Source organism: Ixodes scapularis, unplaced genomic scaffold (genome assembly GCF_016920785.2).
Source record: "Ixodes scapularis isolate PalLabHiFi unplaced genomic scaffold, ASM1692078v2 PGA_scaffold1__304_contigs__length_218370807, whole genome shotgun sequence".
NCBI lineage: Eukaryota > Metazoa > Arthropoda > Arachnida > Ixodida > Ixodidae > Ixodes > Ixodes scapularis.
In genome coordinates this window covers 176300371-176317818 of record NW_024609846.1, presented here as the reverse complement: position 1 = coordinate 176317818, position 17448 = coordinate 176300371, and the positions used below count along the sequence as shown (strand labels likewise).

Below are 17448 nucleotides of genomic sequence, written 5' to 3'. Positions count from 1 at the left end.
GCAACGCTAGAACGCCGCTTTCATGATCGCCTCTTTGATCGTTGAAGAAGTCTTTAGACAAAGGGGTAATAGCAAACGGGCGAAGGCGAAAACGGACGCCGACGCGCTGCTTTTACTTCCGCGTCTTACAGGCCATGGCAGACGACGATAATCGGTGGCGAAGTAGCAGATGATTCCGGGGGCTGCCGCACGTCTGATCGCACGACTAGCAGGTGGCGTCAGGCGCCGGACTAGATGCACCGCGGATGTCACGAAAAGGAGACACTCTAGGCTTATTAGCGGGTTCAATCGAGCAGCCAAGTCAATCCAGTAATAATAAACGGGGCCGCTGATCTGTGGGTGGTGCCAAGAGCGCGCCATGACCTCCGTCTGAAATTCCTATAACGGAGTAAATATTGTACATAAAGAAGTAATATTTCGCGGAAAAATAAAAAAAAATAAAAATGTCCCTTAAATAACTTTTTTTTTATTTTAGTATTTTTAAGTTGTTTTGTACTTCACGGACCCCTCATCTTTTACCTGGCGCTTCACGTTACTAAAGTGCAAATACGTCTCTTAAAAAAGAAAAGATGTAACATTTTTTTTTTTTTTCGCGAAAGGTCATGCCACAATTTTCGCATGGATCGAGTCTTGGTCTTCCGCTGTGACTGCGCCTGCGCGCTTCCAGTGCACCTGTGTATCCTCCAGTTCCTTCTTCCAACAGCACGTTATCCAGTAACCATTAAAAAGCAATAAGACCTTGCCTTGCAGATAACCGGGTTAGCACTGCAGCCTCGGGTAATAATTTCGGCTAGCTTTGTGACTGTTTTTGCGAGACATTGCTGTGTTTACTCGACGTGAGCTTTTTGCTTGGAATTGCTTCTTTTTCCCTGGTTTTGGGAAAGCGACCGCTTAATGAGACAGCCGCATTCATTCGCCTAGCACGAAAAGGAAAACGTATCCGCAGGGATGTTTGCTCAATTCCCTCGTTAGACGACGGCATACAATAGCATTATTTCAGACTCATTGGAGAAAGTATGTTGCACAAAGAAAGCCCTAATAGCCTCTCCAAGACCCACCCCAGAAACCCATATTACAACTTCAGCATTAACACAGTTCTATCATGCAAGATAACTGTGTCAATGCTGAAGTTATAGATTGTCTTTGCTATGGTTATGTTGTCTCGAGTGAGGAAACAACGATTGGTAAGCACTTCCGCATCCCGTAAGGGGAGACACAGTGACAGCTGAGCCGTGACGTCCGAGCCGTTAGCGAGTCGATTCGGAGCAGATGGACTGAAGGAACGCTAAAGGCGCGAACGCGCACCATAGAGTCCGCATAGGCGTTTCATATTAAACCGACAAACACACCGGATGAAAATTTTATAAGGTTTTGGAACCAATGAAGGTGTATTCAGTTGAGAGCATTTGGTGAGGCTGATAAACAGTTTCATTGGTCAAAAACTAGGACTCCCTTGTGGTAATTCAAAAACACTTTGAAAATCGCGCGCCCAAGTTTGAAATTCAGGAAATTACGAAACTGCATGTGTATGCATGCAGTTTCGTCGTGGTTGGTGTGGCCGCCTGAACGTCTTATGCAATGTTATTGGGCACAAACTAACACAGCCTTGTGGTCACGGAAGAACACTTCCAAAGTCGCGCACTCAAGTTCCAAGCGTTGTAGCTCCACCTAATTTCGCGCCCGTGGTTTCGCCGGCTTAGCACCCAACTAGCTTTTTTTGGTTTTATCGCCCGACAACCTTTCTGGCATACTAGACTACTTCCCCAAATCCCGGCACGCAACACGGCGCGCGTTGCACTATGGGAACTAGTTGGCCCGGGAGAAGAGTGGCATGGTTTCGGTTTCGATCGACACGTCGACAAGAGATCATACACAGAGCGTGGACTGTTAACGGCCGTTATCTCATGCTTTCTGGTCTTGAGAGCGTCATTTGTGGTCTCTAAACTAACCTAAATGGCCAGACCTCAAAGCTTTAGCACAAGCCCGAGACGTGTAGCTTGTCTTAACTTGTTGTATTTTTGTACTTGAGCCTCTCTGTTAGCGTTTCGAGGTATATGGACGAGCCAGTGCTGGGAATCTCGACGCTGCGAAGCTCGGGGATCTTGCTTGCATGTACCAATCAGCAAGCTGTAGCAACCAATAAGTATGCATACATCGAGCTCGCGCCTTCACATTAGTGTTGTTGATCAGGAAGTTTGTTTCGTGCGTCCATAGACGGAATATAACTTTCGGGAACTACTGTTTTTCTTGATACGCCTGAGTGCGCCAGGTGAAACTCGGAGGCGCCATTGAAAAGCTCAATTTGAACACACTTCTCATCTCTTCTCTGTACTGTCCCGGAGCACTGCACGAAGTGAAGTCCCCACCCGCTTGCATTCCACTAATATTCAACATCGCGCATAAAACTATCCTGCAATAATGTAGGCAGATTCGCACATACAAACCGTTTTAAAAAAATGCAAAAGTCGAGCACTTGTGTGAAGAATGTCGCACCGTTCGCCTGAAGTGCGCCGGACGGGCATGAACCCTTATTCGGTGCGCCAAACGAAGGAATTTATTCAAAGCGCATTTGACGGTTGCTAATGGCCATTATATTTCTTGTGTTTGCTTTTTTCCTGACTGACTATACCGAGATAATTTCAGACACACCGTACAGGCACAGTTCTTGGGCGTCAGGAAAAGCTCGTCAAAAAAGGCTTAGCGAGGACTAGGGGGTGCTTGTTAGTGCCTCCGTCGTAGCTAGCCTATCTCAGCGTTTGCGAAAACTTAATCTTCTATTATCATAAAATTTGAGTGCGAGATATGTGATGACACGAGGAAGTCAACATAGTAACTTTTGTGCAGTAGTGAGGTCGAATTTACTGCGTTTCCTTAAAAGTTCATGCGCCAACGCTGGGCTCAAATTAACATTGATATACCTGTAAGGATGCGGCTTGCTTTTCGCCCAATGAAGTAACAAACGGTCGTTTGGCAAACAAAATACGTGTTGGGCTCAAGTTGACCAAATTTCAGTTGTTGTTCATTGGTACTAGACAGGATTACTGACATTGAGCTCAAAGATGCACTCGTGGGGTGAGGTGGTATAGCCACGTCTTACTACGTTTGCATATGCACGCACAATATCCGGTGTTTCGGGAACCAAGGAAAATGCCCCGGCCTTCGTTTTGTATCACTCGGGAATGAGTGCATTGTACATTCGTAAAAATTCAGATAATCGAAAACGGAAGCAGCGCGTTCGGTCGCGACGTGATACCATGATATGAACCTGCTCATTCGAAACCGAAACTGAGTGGCCAACTAGTTCCCAGAGTGCAGTGCGTGGTATTTCGCCGCGATGGGGCGCGTCGGTTTTGGAAGAAGTCTATTACCGAAAACACTTTGTTTTCATGGTTTCCATTATCAGCAGTCTCATGTTTATGTCTCTAACTGCCGTCATGGTGTCACGTGACGACGTATTGTCCCGTGACGTCTCAATGTTACGTGACATCACAGTATCACGTGACTCACTGTGTTGCCTGACGTCATTAAGTAGCGTGGCGTCACATTGCAACGTGACTTGACATGACAATGCCACGTCATGGTGTGAGCTGACGCCAGGTGACAGGTGTCGTGATGCGCGGCGTGACGTAAGAGTTGTATCGAGCGGCGTGACGTCATTGTAAAATCCTTCGGCGGAGTGCCGCAGATGGCCCGCGTCGATATGAAGCGTGGTTGACTGCGTGAAACCCGCGAAGTGTCCCGCTAACAGCTATCGCTGTAAAAAGCTTAATTTCCCTAATAATACGTTATCTTAATCTTGCTCTGACCGGAAATGCCCATATCTGTCTACTCATCAGAAAATTGGATAAGTATTTCCTCTCGCCGTGATAGAGATTATATCCACACGTTAATGAAGGCATGTGAACTAGTAACATTAAAATGAGAGTCACAATTGATTTTGCAAATGTATTGAATGTCTTTATTTGATCTGAGAGGCTGGGGCGCTGTACTGGTCAACTCTGAAAACATGAAATCGAATTTTGCAATGTGGGCCAAATTTGAGCACTACAGCTTGTTCCCTGTCGAGTTATAAGAAGTTTATATGTGTAAAATGAATGCTGCACCAGTTCAGAGAAGCCAAACAAACAAAAGCGTCCAAAATACTGCCTTGTTAGTCTTTTTGGTCGACAGTCAAGTTAAGCAGCCCCTGTCGTCACCCCACAAGAGAGCTGGGAAGAATTTAATCCTGAGATTGGCATAATCTTCTTTTGTCGTTTTCCCAAAGTCTGTCTCTCCCGAAATCGTGTTTAGTTGGGGGAGCTCAAAAATTCACCTTTAAATTAATCTGCGAGGCTTTTCCATATACTTTCGACGAAATTCAGAAGGTGTTTCTCAAGTTTGTTTATTTACACAATTTCAAACGATGTTTTTTCTTCAAAGTGATTGCTTGCATACGCTTGAAATATTAAATCCTCTATCTTAGTTTGGAAGCGCTTTGCTTGTAAAATAAATTCAGTTTGTTTGCTCTTTTTTTTGGAGGGGGGGGGGGGATTCTTGTTTTTAAAGTAGTGCATATTTGAAAGAACAAAGCGCATAGAAAGCAGGCGCACTCATTTATTGTTCAGTAGCTCAAAATCGACGTATTATGCCCGATTCCTTGTGGTATATACGTTGACTAGTGACTTCTAGTATTCGTTAATCTTGTCAGTGCCTTCCTTCTCAAACATAAAAAAATAATGTTTGACTTTGCTAACCGAATTGATTTTTGTCTAGATATTTGTAGAAACTGCATGTTAGTCAAAAGCACCCGATCTCACAGACAGTATACGATGCCCCCCCCCCCCCCCCCCCCCTTTGTGTCAAACGATCTCTTGCTGCCCAAGCCATTCAAGTACCTGTATAACAACGGACGTAACGCAAGGGTTGAAATATACAAGAGGAGACCGAAAGGTTCAACGCATAGGATTTCAAACCAAACGTGAGCTGATGTTTTGAACCTTAGACAGCAAATCGCGTTGTTTCTTGTTTTATAACACGAGTCGATCGATAAACGTTTAGGATATCGGTGATCCTTGCGTTCTTTTCCTTACTTTGAATCGAAATATACTTGCCGGACAGTGCTAACAGTATTTTTTTATTTTTGTTTAACTTCATCGAAGACACGCGATGGCTTCTCTTTTCTCTTTATTTCTCCCCCTTTTAAGCCTGGTTCAGACATTTGAGTTCTGAGTACGACTGACTGCGTCGTCACATTGTACGTCCCCTCAGGACGAGACGCTCCTACGCGTGTTACGATGGCAACCAAAGCCGCGCAATGTGTTGTAGAGGAACGCAGATCGTCGCGCTCGACGCAAATGTTTGAACCGAGCTTTATCCCCTCGTCTCTTCTTCCCCCCCCCCCCCCCCCCCTCCGAGAAAAACAACAAAAAGCAAGAGCCTGGATGGTACCGCTCAGAAACGCAGACTACGAGCCGTAGTCGTGATTTTACCAGCGCAGGAAAGCAACACTACTTCTTCCCGTAATCCGTAGGCGAGAGGAGGGTGAAAAATAGCAGAGGGAAACGCTGGAAATAAATCATGGAGCAGACAGGTTTATCGAGTGGTGCTTAGTAAACCAAGCTGCATTAAAAAAAAAGTACACCTTTTTCTTTTTTTGAACGAGAGACATGAGTCTTCTCGTTTCGGGGAAGTTTTGTACAGATATGTCTGTGTTTCCTATTTTGATCTTGCGTTTCTTGCGTGACAAGGAAGCCGATGTAAAACATCAAGAAAATAATTGCAGCGTTTTCCGCCATGCAGCAAATTTGGGCTGAAAATAAAAGTGCTTTTGATGGACAGTCCACACCTACTGTGCAGTAAAGGTATCTTTGGCGCATCAAAACACTATCTCGCTTGGCGCAAAGGTTCAATATGAATACTAAAATATGCAGGCGGTAAGAGTTTTCTATGCCTTTTAATTGACGTTTTTTTTTTATAAGTGATGCACTCAAAGCATTTTCGGCTATCGTCTCGTTTTTTTGGTAAACCCGGAAGCGCACACTGAACATTATTATGGTTTCGTCGCACTATAAGTATATATATATAACAAACACACTCTCAAGCATTATACACACACGTTTTGTATGGTTGAGAGACTCAAACAAGTTGCAAAAGAACATCTTTGTGAACATGTTCTGCTGGTGAAGATTGATCGGGCAGCCAAAAACGGCTTTTGTCGCTTAAACGTTTTTTTTTTAATGTCTTTTCTTGTTTTTGCGTTTGTGGCATTGGATCGCATAGACGCAAGACCGCTGTTCATTTTCTATAAAATGAATGAGAGACTGGATTATAGTTTCTTTATGGAACGTCGAATATTTTTATACATGTTTCCTTGCCAGTACTGGACTCCACCGCCCAACCCCTGCCATTTCCCTTGATTTCAGCAACGAGCAACTACTAACTCTTCGAATACTTTCCCATTTATGACTCGCAGAAAATTGTTCTGCCGATACTTCTCTTAAAAAGGATGAAAGAGTTCAAACCCTTTTGACCCTTGTTTTTTTTTAGGCGAGCATTCAGCCATATCTGAACGCCTTAACTCATTTTCTCCCGAAGAAAAAACTTTTTTTTTCTTATCTCCGGGAGAACGCTTTAGTATTTTGCACAGCAGTCAATTTTATGACGTGATATGCACCTTGTAATATTTTTCTTTTATTTTTGTTTTTAAAATATTTGCACATTGTAAACAAAATATTAAGGAATGCAATAAGGTATGTTTATGTAAAACAAACATCTGCGACACACGTCATATAAACACGGTTTAGAGAAACATTCACAACTTATTCACTGACCAACAGCTTTTTATGAGCGCCGCAAAATGTATCAAAACCAGCATCATTAATTTATATAAAATATAAGCTAGCCTTTATTGCAGATTTGTTATTAAAGAAGAAGCGCAGTTGCTTACTTTAAATGTAAAGTTAATATTTTAAAAGAAAAGAAAAAGAACACCTTTTATTCTTTTTAGCTTCTTTTAACAGTATGCGGAGACTTCAACTAACTTGTGATGGCAAAATATTGAGTAACATCTTACCTCCTCGAGAGAAATGTGACAACAAAGCTTCACTCAATTTGAGCAAGCTTGTCTCGGTTATATAGGCTTTACCACACGGCGTCGACTCCAAAGATATATTTCCTAGAACAGAAAGAGGCTCTACAGCGGCGCTGCTCCATCGCAGTGTAAAAGGTAATGCAGTGCCTAGCGTAGTTTTATTTTAGTGCTTCTCTGCGTCACCTCCCGATTGTCGGCGGGCTCCACCGTGTATGTACGCGCTGTAACCCTTTTGTAAAATACGTAAAAAAAAAGGAAAGACGTTTACAGCTTCCTGTAACGCCGATTTAGAGCGCAGCTCTTGAGGAGGGGAGGGTACTGAGAGGAGGGTATGCCCCCTCCTTTTCATACGTACCCACTCCTCCTCCTTTGACGCGCGAAACGCGCATCGTCACGCGACGTATCGGAGATGTGCCGAAACATCATGGGACGTTTCGGCACGTGACTTCTACCGAAACGTCACGGTGGCGTTTCGTCACGGTGAACTTTCGGCCCGGTGACTCGCGACGCTTCGGCGCGGTGCATTATGGTATGTTTCTTATAATGCAACGTGCGTTACGCCGACGGTGACGGTGACGCCGACGACGACTTGGCTCAAGCTGTAAACGGGCTCCTAACAGGTGCGCCATAATACTATCGCATCGTTCATTGTGAAATTGACGATGTGGAGAGAACAATAGTGGCAGTGTTCACGCCTTGTTTTTTTTTTTCTTATTTGTTTATGTTATCTACAATTTGGGAAAATACTAACAACAGGGTGTTTCACGAAACGTGGTCCAAATGTCGTTCCTGCGGAACGTGCGCATTGCACAAAAATAAAGGTCGTATTGGTCTTTGCCGAAGGGCTCATTTAGGAAAAGGCATATCCTCCGGTATAATTAGGTTGATAATGAACTTTTAGAAATAACTTTTAAATTACTATATCTTATGGCATGCTTTCCATTAGACCATTTTTGTGCATCGTCCAAAACCATCAAACCAGTGCACTTTACAGAAAAATGAAGCACGGGCTACATTTTATGGTGTTAAAAAGAAGAGACAGAAAACCACTAAATTTCAATGCGTTCTGAAGATCTTTGGCTTCCTATCGGGACGCATCACAGGACCAGCGACTCTGAGAGGCTGTCATATGTTACTCAATGTTTTGCCATTACAAGTTAGTTCAAGTCCTAGCAAACAGTTGAGGAGCGCACAAAAGTGAAAATTATAATGTTTTTTTTTTTTTCGTTTTGTTTTTTTATTATGAACGCGCAATTTTGCCCCTTTTAGAGACGTCAGTTATGTTTCTGCAATAATTACAATCCTAGAATAATAGCTAAGCATTACTTTATATATTCCTAAAATCCATTTATACATGCACATATATATTTCTCACAGTTTTAGGCGAAGCATAGTTGGTAAATAATTTCGGAACGTGTTTCTAAAACATGTTTACCTATGTTTTAGGAACCTTTTTTAGCACTAAAATTGTGTAGTCAAGGTTTTGAGACTTTGTGTACATGTTGTAAACCTTATGTAAAATAAACTAAAAAAAGTCACTATACGTCCATTTTTCCGTGTAAAATTTACTGTTGTGCACAGTGCCATAGGGAGGCCTTGGTAATGTCCACGCCTCGAGCAATTTTATATATTCAGGAGATCAATAGCCATGGTATTAAAATATAGCTGGATGCTCCTTCCGGGGAACATAACTTTAATTTACATTTTTTTGTACATAAATATAAAAAAAATATCACCCGGTGCTTATCTTTCCACAACTACCATGTCAACACATATTCGGCATTCGCTCTCTTATATCCACAATGAAGAAGAAGACACAATGAAGACGTGTTGAGTGATGGTTAAAACGTCTTGACTAATACCGAGACCTCTGGCCCTATCATTGTCCTGTCGGGCCAGAGAGATATCCTGTCTCCGTAATCGGTGGCATACAGGACAAAAAAATATCGGTCAATTTCGTAACCTTACGTTGCAGGTAAATGGACTTTTTTTGTATTTGCGATAAACAGTGGCATAGTTATGCGTGCTTAATGCTGCATTGCCAACATTTCAATCTGAATTTCAGTTAACCATTAATTTGCAGTGTGATTTATCCAGCTTACGGCTTTCCCACCGGTATCTAGCCGTTGTGCTTATAGCCTTTGGCGCTCTCAATAACAGGCTTAGTATTACCTAAAGTGGGGTGCCTTTGGGGTGCGTATTTTTTCTACTGCACTGATTGTAATATTTGTGCGCATTTCATTTCGCGAGGTGCAGCGTCTGAAGGTCAGCGTGAAGCTTTTAGAAATCTAGATCGTAACGGGTACATATCTTGAGACTAATGTTTCGCGCCTATTCCTACCTAAGATGATTTACTCGTTAATAAGTGTTTTGACGTCTCATAAGTCCCATCTCAACAAAGAGGATGCACACGTGCCACTTTAGAGGGGTTCACGAACAGTGGTTCAAATCAAAGAGTACTGCGCCATTCATAACCTTCACTGTGCTAATTCGGTACGACCAAGTATTTGCACACCCCTACCACTTTTATGAACGGCCTTCTCAGTTCTAATACAGATTTTACCTTGTTTTTCGGCAGGTGTTCATCTTTCGGGTGCAGCGGGGTCCCTTCGAGGAGGAGTTCTACCAGTGCGTGACGTACGGCTTCTACTCTGCCCAGTGGCAGGAACAGCTGTACACCACCGTCAGCCTCGTCCTCATGTTCCTGCTGCCCCTAGTGACGCTCATCACCACATACATCTGCACCTTCTACACGATCTCAAGTGAGAACCCTTTCTGCGTTCATTTCTGGTTGGGCACTTTTTGTCCACTGCATTTTTGTTTTGTTTATTAGCATACCAACGTCGCCCCAAGGGGAATTAGAGTAAGGAAAGAACACACACGAAAGATACGCTGTACTTTATAGTCATAGCACGCAACTGTTCAATGACAAAACATGTTTATTTTACGCGAGACTGGTTTTCTAAGAGAGGACACAAACACGGAGAAACTTTTCGTCCCTTAGAGTACCAGCATACCCGCATCGCCCCAAGGGGCATTAGAGTAAGAAGAGAGCATACACACGAAAGATACGCTGTACTTTATAGTCATAACGCATAACTGTTGAATGGCAAAACATGTTTATTTCACGCGAGACTGGTTTTCTAAGAGAGGACACAAACACGGAGAAACGTTCGCCTAGAGTAAAATTCACATGTGAAATAATCCCCAGCGTAGTTGCTACCTGATATATTGTTTTTTGCATATAAAAGTACAATGTTTGAAGTATAAATATTAACGTACAAAAAAACCAAAAGAACATACACAAACGGTTGCACGCATAAAAAGAAAAGACAGTCGACAATTTTATTTTTATTTTTTGACGGGAAGCATACTCAATATATCGCAGAAAACAAAGAATTTCACTTTGAGTGATCTCAGACAATGCGAAGTACACACACATCGCGACACTTGAAAACAACAATGCATCACGAAGGATGTGGTTCTTAGCACAGCATTCGTGGTGCGGATCGAGTAATTCTACAGGCCCACGCGCGGTTTTCAAACAAGTTCGCACGTGGTATCGGCAAACGCGCAGTTTCCGCACGAGGCGTGCGCATTGCGCGTGTACAGGAATCGTGTCAAGTGGAGCGTCTCTGCGCATGCGCTCTGCCTAATAGCAGCGCCACCGCAGCGTGGGAAGGCTCTAGTTAGAGTGGGCGCAACTCAAATCCTAGAGAGCGTTTGCAATGTAATGGCGGCGCATGAGGGAGAGGAATGGAAAGGATATGCGCTAATGCTGCCTGCACTGCCTGCGCGTTCTCAGCTAAACTGGTCACTCATGCGTTCTCGCCGACACTGCGGTACCCACGAGAGCAGGCGCCGGCTCTGTTGCTCCACGTGCCTTTCCTCCTCTCGCCTCCCATTACAAGCAACGAACACCTTGGCGCAGCCTTTCTCGCTTCCTTCTGGCTCCGGGAATTGCAAATCCCCGCTCTAGCAGTTGCGCCCACCCTAACTAGAGCCTCCCTACCGTAGCGGCCCGACGTCAGCGCCGCGTGTTGGTGTATACGGCGTGCACGTTCGTATGCTTCTTGCGCACCTTGTGCTTTTGTTTACCCCCAAATCCGTTTCACGTACCTTTATTTTTCCCCTACCTCAACCAACGACGGCGCTCGCGCTGTGTTGCCTCGTAATTGTTCGTTCCCTACGTGCAACGAGGTAGAGGGCTTTAGAGAGATAAACTGGCAGCTTAAAATGACCCCCAATTGGCGGCCGCCGTGTTGCAGATTTTTGACCACTAGACACGTGACCTTATGTTTTACGTCTAGATTGTAACGAAGTACCGCGCACAGATATTTGCCTATTGATCTTTAATAACACTACCGACGATATAAGTTATGTTTCCTTTGTTTTAAGTCCAAACTAGGCTTTTACGATAAAAAAAAAATTTACCGCATCTCCACGTGATGAATGATGTTGATTGGGGCGAAGCTCTGGTGGTGCTGATGATACTGACTTTATTGTTCGTAGGTAGTGCTGATTGTGCTGATTTTTTTTATTGCTCATAGGTAGTGCTTGTTCCGGGTTGCGTTTCGACTTCATTATTACTGCTTTATGTTCGGTGAAACGCAGAGCCAGTGGTTCTTCTAGCGGATCAGCTTGGATGCGCAAGAAGCCGCGCGAATGCATCTCCACCACTTAAGTCAACGGTTCGTGGCAGAAAGAGGATGTGTGGTATGGAACGTGGTTATATACGCATTTGAGAATTTTACCGCCGCGCCCTCTCGTCTATAAACGTTGAGCCAATGCATGCAATATTTAACGCGATTATATACGCATTTGACCGCAGCGCCCTCTCCTGTATAGACGTTGAGCGGCTACATGCAACGTTTCATCCATGACAGAAACCCCAGCTCTTGAATTACTTTTTAAATTTTTATGTGAGCACGGACAAGGCCGGACGGACGGACAAGACCCTAAGGAGCTTCGCCCCTAAAACTCAAACAGCTTCGCAATTGCTCCGCTAGATGCCGTCAGCCGCGATGCTGTATTTTGTGTTTTCATCGGAGCGAGACACTGATCTCTGGGGCTAACCGTATTGAAAAAAAAAAATAGTTTATAATGATTTTACAGCAATCGCAATACAAATCTCGGCTCAGTTTTGCGTCCAAGCCTCAGGATTTGGAACGGTCACGTGTCTAGTGGTCCAGATTGTACAACATGGCGGCAGCCAAATGAGGGTCAGTTTGGCCTGGTGAACTGGGATGCCCGTTTATCGCTCTGCGCCCCTCTATCCCGTTGCCTACGTGTTACCTATGTTGTCCTTTGATTGGCGTGCCCCTCCTTGCTTTCCGATGCTCCAAAGACGCATTTTGGAACACTTGCTGGCCGTATATCCACCGTGTTACATCCTGTCTGACCCGCAGTCAATGCGCACCACTCGGTGGATTCAATAAGGATGCGCCAATAGGTGCATCGTCATGGCACTCGTCGTCTTTGTCACCGGCTGAATCACGTGATTAGTTTAGCGAACGCGCAAGGATGTCGGGCGCCGTTACGATGCACCCTTTGCGCCATTCGATTGACTATATCGGGCTGCAGTGTTGGCTGTGGTCGGACTAAAGGTGAAACAGAATGTATTCACAGACAGAGTACAAGAAATACTCACTCTTCTTTCTTTGTGACTCTGCCTTTGACGCTCTTATCGGCTATTGTCTTAATCTCATTGACATGTAAAACTCACCACGCACTGCGTTTTTTTTTTCCGCGCAACTGAAAAAAAATTGAAAGATGAGATTAGGCAACATAATGAAACCGGAAACACGGTAACAAAACTGATGATGTAGATGGTTGAGCATGTTGGTTTCTAAGTTACGATAACGAAAGAGGCACATTCAAGACAAACAGACAACACCGGCTTCCGACATTCAAATAAACGTTGTTTTGAAAACCGGAAACCTATGTTTTCTTTTTTCTTCAATGTCCCTCTTTTGTTATCGTAAATTAAATGAAGGGCGACCACAACCAAAAGGACGTAGTACACAACTTTTTTGTGTCGGTGTCACTGCTCTTTTATTAAGGTGCCTTATATTCACCGGCTCACCCGTGCCCTCAATGCCCTCAATCGTCTTTCTGGATTCTGGTTCTGCCATTCAACGGAGCAACTTTCTAGCGCTCTCTGCCTAACTTTTTTTTATGCGTGTTTATACGCAGGTGCTTTGTGGCTAAGTAATAATCACCCAATTTTTTTTTTTTAACGGGAAATGCGATTGCTTTTTTTTTTTTTTGTTATGCTCAACGAAAATACTAACTTTTCGGTACTCGCCATTTTTTTTTTTTTGTCGTGAAAATTGTGATGATTAGCCACTCATGTACTTTATCTGAATTTGGTAATATTTCCAATGTTTTCTTTATTTTTTTACATTTGCCGTTTTATAGGTTTGCGAGTGATTGAGCACTACCTTTTTTCTTACCCTGTCTCAAATAAAATTTGAGAACTCAATCTCACTAACGCCGCAAGACCATGTAGTTCGGTCGACAACCGCAATTAGCGTGATTCTTTCCCTAGGCTCGCCCCCACCTTTCAACTCACTTGGAAAAGATTTGCGTTTAAATTAATTTTATTCCACTTTAGACAGCGGGAATCGCTAATCTGTCTGGAAATGGATAGCCGTGTTTCCGCTGAAGAGACTACTTAATGAGTGCTGTTCGTCCGCGATCCTGGGCGCTTTAAAAGGACTATACGCTGTTACAATACCGGTTCATATTATTGCACTGGTAGGGATAGGGTCAGTGTTGGCGGTAGCCCGTTACAGGTAACCGCGTTACCGGTAACGTGTTACGTTTTTTTCTGTAACGTAGTAACGCACTCGTTACGTTTTAAGAGACTAACGGGTGACGTACTTACGTTGCATATTTCAAGTGACGGATAACATAGTTACGTTGCTCGTTACGACTGCGTGTTAAGTGCACACGCAGTCGACGCTACGAGCTGATAGTGCCAATTAGACAGCGTTAAAAAGAACCATCATGGTGTTCGTCACGTTTTTGTACGTGTTCTAACATCAATGAACCAGTCATAAACGAGAAAAGAACCAGTGACTTACTCTTTGGACAATGCTTCTTTCGTTCCATTAGCTCGTAGTGTCGGCCGCGTCTGGACTTAAGCTGGAAGGAATTATAGGCGCCAAATCACTGAACATTGCAGTAAGTCCACGTACCTTCAAAGTTCTGTCTGTTTTTTTCCCTACACAAAAAGGCGCACTAAAAAAAAACAAAAAAACTAACGCTCACGCCCTTTGTCCCAGTGTCGAAAAAGGCTGTTGCCAAAAAAAAAAAAAAAAACGCTGTTACAGTCAACTTATAAATAGAAAGTAACGCAAAATTAACGTGCGTTACTCTTTATCAGTGACGGCAACGTTATTGCGTTCCTCTTTTTGAGAAAACGTAGGTCGATAACGCGCCCCTTAATTCTGCGAGTAACGACTAACTTATTTCGTTACTTTTTTTTAGGTAACGCCTACAAGATTGGCCCGGGGGGGGGGGGGGGGGGGGGGTTAGTACAAGATCGTTGATTTCTGCAGTGCGTGCTCTGATCGGGTTCCGGGCATGCTCCGAACCGCGGTGCATTAACGGTCTCGGTCATCGATCCCTTTGAGAGTGAGTGAAAGAGGGACTTTCGAGGCTGATGTCGGAACTCGTGTCTATATCTAATTGAGGCGTCAATCGAGCGTGCGAACTTGCATACTGAAATATATTTTTTTTTCTTCATACATGGAGGGGTTGGGGGAGGGGGGGGGGGTGTCTTCGCTTGGCGTTGCGAGATGTACATTTAGCCTCAGTCCTAGCATTCGGTCAATCGCCCACTGTCACTGGCAGTCAGACATCGAAAGGGTGTGGCGGGCACATATAATTCTATTATCCTCTCTCTCCACCCATACATAAACGTACGAGGAAAGAAGGAAAATGAATAAACAGAAACTACCCAGATGAATCTGCGAACCGTTCGGGCTCACTCGATTCCCGGAGCGTGACGCCTGAACTTATTTTATGGAGTCACTGAACTCAACTACAAGAACGTGTTTACCGCGTGGCCCAGGATTGACCAACGCTGTAAAACAGGGGTGGCCAGAGCGACATGGGGTTAGTGCCGCAGACAAAACTACAAACGTTCTGAGAGCCGCAAGAGAAAAAAAAAAAAAAAAAGGGGGGGGGGGGGGGGGGAGAGGATCCTACTTTTAACAAGAAACGATATGAAGGGAACAGTCCGTTTTGCAGGGGAAAAGTATAATTGTCGATTAAAACAAACAACATCAGGCAAAAGAACGTTTCTTCAACCAGCAAAAGTGAATTCTGGATTCGCTAGCTAGCCACGTTGTGCGTATACTGTTCGAAATTATTTCTAGCATAATAAAGGAAACATGATCACTGGGCACATCCATGTGTCAAAAAAGAGGTCCGGCTGTATGTATACAGTGCTAATCACACTTGTTTATAACGCGAGAGCGTGCGGCTTTCTCCGGGGAGCGCTATAGACTGGTGGCATTCGCGGAAACTAAGCTAGTCACGCGCCGCAACATGGAACGGCCCGCTCGAGGGCTGTCCTGTCCACTCTATCGGCTGGCGGCGAACGCCTAAGGCTGCTCGCACTCTTTTTACAAACATCATTGATCGAACAATAAACAAACTAAAGCATGAAGGCGTATCAACGATGTCGTCATCAAAAAAACAACGATATAACATAGAGCATTTCACTTTTATCGCTTATCAAGGTGATAGATCGGGACTTTTATCGCTTATCAAGCTGACAGAGTGGGCAGGACACCCCTCGAGCGGGCCGTTCCATGTTGCGCCACGTGACTAGCTTAGTTTCCGCAAATACCACCAGTCTAGCGCTCCCCGGAGAAAGCCGCACGCTCGCGCGTTATAGACAAGTGTGATTAGCACAGTAGGTACCTTGTCTAGTACATGGCTGCCGAGACTGTGTACATTTTTAAATTTTAGGACTATTTTCGTCTTGGGGACAAGAGGGGAGCTTACAGGGAGCCGCGAGCCGCACTTCAAACCGCGAAAAGCCGCACGCTGCTCGCGAGCCAAAGTTTGGCCACCCCTGCTCCGAAACTTACGTCTATTTTTCCGCGAAACATTTTGAGAGCCCACCACTGAGATCTGCATAATGAGCTGAGTGAATAACACTCTCCAAACTTTCTTTCATAAAGATCTTAGATCTGCAGCGTATCACTTGGGCATGAGGTTTGCCATGCTCATGCGCACAGCGCGTATTGCAGGCAATTGAGTTAACACTCTGACGTATTTGTTCATTTTCTTTTTTAACGGAGGTTCTGTGCTGGGTTTTATGAGAAACGCGTCAGACTACGCTTGACCGTTACGCTCCTCAACCGCGGCACAGGCTAAAGTCGCATAAGCACCCCACATATGAGTTAATTGCTTGTATGACATCAAGGTCAGGTTGTCACGTGAAGCATATGTGACCCCCCGAAGTCATAATATCACGTTATAAAATCAATAATAGTAATAATAATCATCTTTGTTTGTTCAGGAGAGCCGCGCCACCACAGAAAGACAACAGTCCGCCTGGAGGCCCACGGTCCCATTTCTAGTGATGATGATTACGTGATGATGTCGTATACACGATGAAAGTGATGAATATGATATGTGCGTGAGGCTTAGCAGCAGTCTTCGCGGTGCTGCCATTGGCTGCTTACTTCTAGCAGGCCGGTCTCGAGCTACTGGGGAGTGATCCCCGCGTGCCCGACTTGCAGAGGAGCCGACCAAATTACCGGCGACGCAGGGAGTCCAGCATCTTCGAAGAAGGGAGGGGGGGGGGGGGGGGGGGGAAGGGATGGGGAGGGGGGGGGGGGGGGGCTCTAGCAGTTTTCTTAGGTGTTGGCCTGATGGGCCGTCTTTCCGAAAGCGGGATTTGAAGTCTTCCAGCTTGCGGTCGGGCTTGTAACCGAGCAGCGTGATGAGCACGCTGTAAATTGAAGACATGGCCTGTGCCACGGGTCCGCCAGGCTCTCTGATGAAGGGAGAAACACGTCTTACGCCCAGCTGGCTTCTTCTTCTTTATCATGACATCATGTCATCATTAGGTAACTTGACTTTCACGTCTCGGGGCGTCATGTGGTCGCGCGGCATTCACAACACATTCGGTGCGTCTCGGAGTTTATCAGATATGATCAAAACACACTCAAACCTTTTTTTATCTCGTCACTGTGTTCAATTTGTATTTTTGAAGCGATTGACCTCGCGTGCTCTGCTGTCAGTGAGTCCCTGAATGACGGGCTTTTGAAATCCGGAATACACCCGTATTCCGGATCCCGATCTGGTTCGTCGATTCTATGACGCCTGTTCAACAAACGTATCGTTATACGCAT

At 44.7% G+C, this 17448-nt stretch overlaps 1 protein-coding gene across 1 annotated transcript in view; it reads left to right on the top strand.

Moving 5' to 3' along the window:
* The window catches only part of LOC8036266 (gonadotropin-releasing hormone receptor), a 510658-nt gene that overhangs the window by 423497 nt on the left and 69713 nt on the right, over window positions 1–17448 (top strand). The window contains exon 2 of the mRNA XM_040223731.3: window positions 9648–9831. Coding sequence (XP_040079665.2) covers window positions 9648–9831 — 184 coding nt within the window. The remainder of the gene's footprint in view (window positions 1–9647; window positions 9832–17448) is intronic.